The sequence below is a fragment of the Bufo bufo genome, chromosome 1 (genome assembly GCF_905171765.1).
Source record: "Bufo bufo chromosome 1, aBufBuf1.1, whole genome shotgun sequence".
Taxonomy (NCBI): domain Eukaryota; kingdom Metazoa; phylum Chordata; class Amphibia; order Anura; family Bufonidae; genus Bufo; species Bufo bufo.
In genome coordinates this window covers 624,968,134-624,969,803 of record NC_053389.1, presented here as the reverse complement: position 1 = coordinate 624,969,803, position 1,670 = coordinate 624,968,134, and the positions used below count along the sequence as shown (strand labels likewise).

The following is a 1,670-nucleotide window of genomic DNA, read 5'->3' as shown; positions in this document are numbered from 1 at the left end:
ATGTGTTTTTCTTTCTGGTGATTAATATTGCATTATTTATTATTCACAGAATCGATGGTGGTAAAGAAAGCAAATTATATTCAAACACCACAGCAAAACGTGCTTTATTCTTGAAGAAATATATGATTCAGAAACTGTTAGTCAGTCGTCCTTAACAAATAAGAAGACTGAAGTAGCTTCCATCAATCTAATGCACCGTGACGAATCTGGTGGCTTTGTGCCTAGGTGATCACTGCACATCTACTAACTTTACAACTACTATTTTACTTTCCATGTTATTTGTTCCAATTACATCCTAATCACCACTTGTATGAATAAAATGGAATCATTAAACAGAAGTAATGGGGGTCTATTGACAGGAACACCATACTGGAATAATGATACCATATTGTTTAAACCGGTATTCAATATGATGATCACCCCAATTATCTTAGTCATGTCAGTGTTTGGAATGATTGGCAATGGTATTGTGATCTGGTATCTCTCATTTAAGATTAGGAAAACCAATTCATCCATCTATATCTTTAACCTTGCTGTGGCTGATGCAGCATTTATGCTATTCATGTTAGTATTTCATATGTTTTCATTGGTTTTTGCCCTGATACCACACTTGGAACCACAATATGAGGATGAACATGTTATTAACTTGATAGGTGTAATAAATCTAGCTTGTATCTTTGTCTACAACACTAGCCTGTGTCTTCTAGCAGCTATAAGTATAGAGAGATGTCTATCTGTTGTCTTTCCCATATGGTATCACTGTAACAGACCTAGGCACACATCCTCAATCGTATGTGCTCTTATATGGATCACTTCTTGTACTCTTAGCGCACTCGAGTTTGCATTTTGTTATAATATTACCTACAACAGTAGAGGTATACTTAAGGAGTCCAGTCAGGAATGCAAAACCACCTTCATTATTATTTGTATTTTTAGTTTTGCAATTTTTATACCTTCCATGACAGTTTCAAGTTTTATTCTGCTTATCAAAGTACGGACAAGTTCTCATCAACGACAACCAAAGAAGTTATATGCGGTCATCACACTTACAGTCTTTTTTTTCCTAGTGTTTGGAATGCCCATGAGAGTATTATTGCTTGCATGGTACAAGCACCATACCATGCCATCCTTCCCCATCATGGACCTTTTTTGTCTGTTTTGTTCTATTAACAGTAGCATAAACCCAATTATTTACTTTATGGTAGGACGCCATGGCCAAAATGGAAAAATTACACTCCTGTCAATTCTTCAGGCAGTTTTTCGAGATGAATGGAATCAGTTACAGAGGGAACAAAGAAAGCCAATACAAGAGACCGTGACATGACTTTTTAATTTCTTAAGATGGACTGCATATACTGTAAAATGACAAGTGGTTGTGTAATTGTATTTAAATGAAATGTATAAATTGTTTTAATTAAAATATACAGTGTTAACAATTGAACTGAGAAGGCTTTGTTCACATCTGCGTTGGATTCACAGCTCTCTCACAGATACCATGATTCACAATTTTTCTAGTAAAATACTAGGCCTAATACTACTGGAAACCTAGCAGACCCCATTTTATTCAGTGTGGTTTGTTCAGCTCTGTTTGTGCCCATCAGACACTGGAACTGAAGTTTCTGTTACTTTCATTGTACTGCTTCTATAATGGAGCAGAGGAAGGCATACAA

At 35.7% G+C, this 1,670-nt stretch overlaps 1 protein-coding gene across 1 annotated transcript; it reads left to right on the top strand.

The window, feature by feature from the left end:
* The first annotated feature begins 261 nt into the window (after positions 1-261).
* On the top strand, positions 262-1,353 carry LOC120985720 (proto-oncogene Mas-like). The gene has a single exon (XM_040413821.1). It carries the CDS (start codon positions 311-313, stop codon positions 1,322-1,324), a length of 1,014 nt encoding a protein of 337 aa, XP_040269755.1. The 5' UTR covers positions 262-310; the 3' UTR covers positions 1,325-1,353.
* The last annotated feature ends 317 nt before the right edge of the window (positions 1,354-1,670 follow it).

Coding starts and splice junctions, on each gene's coding strand:
- LOC120985720 (XM_040413821.1), top strand. CDS start 311: ATGAATAAAATGGAATCATTAAACAGAAGTAATGGGGGTCTATTGACA.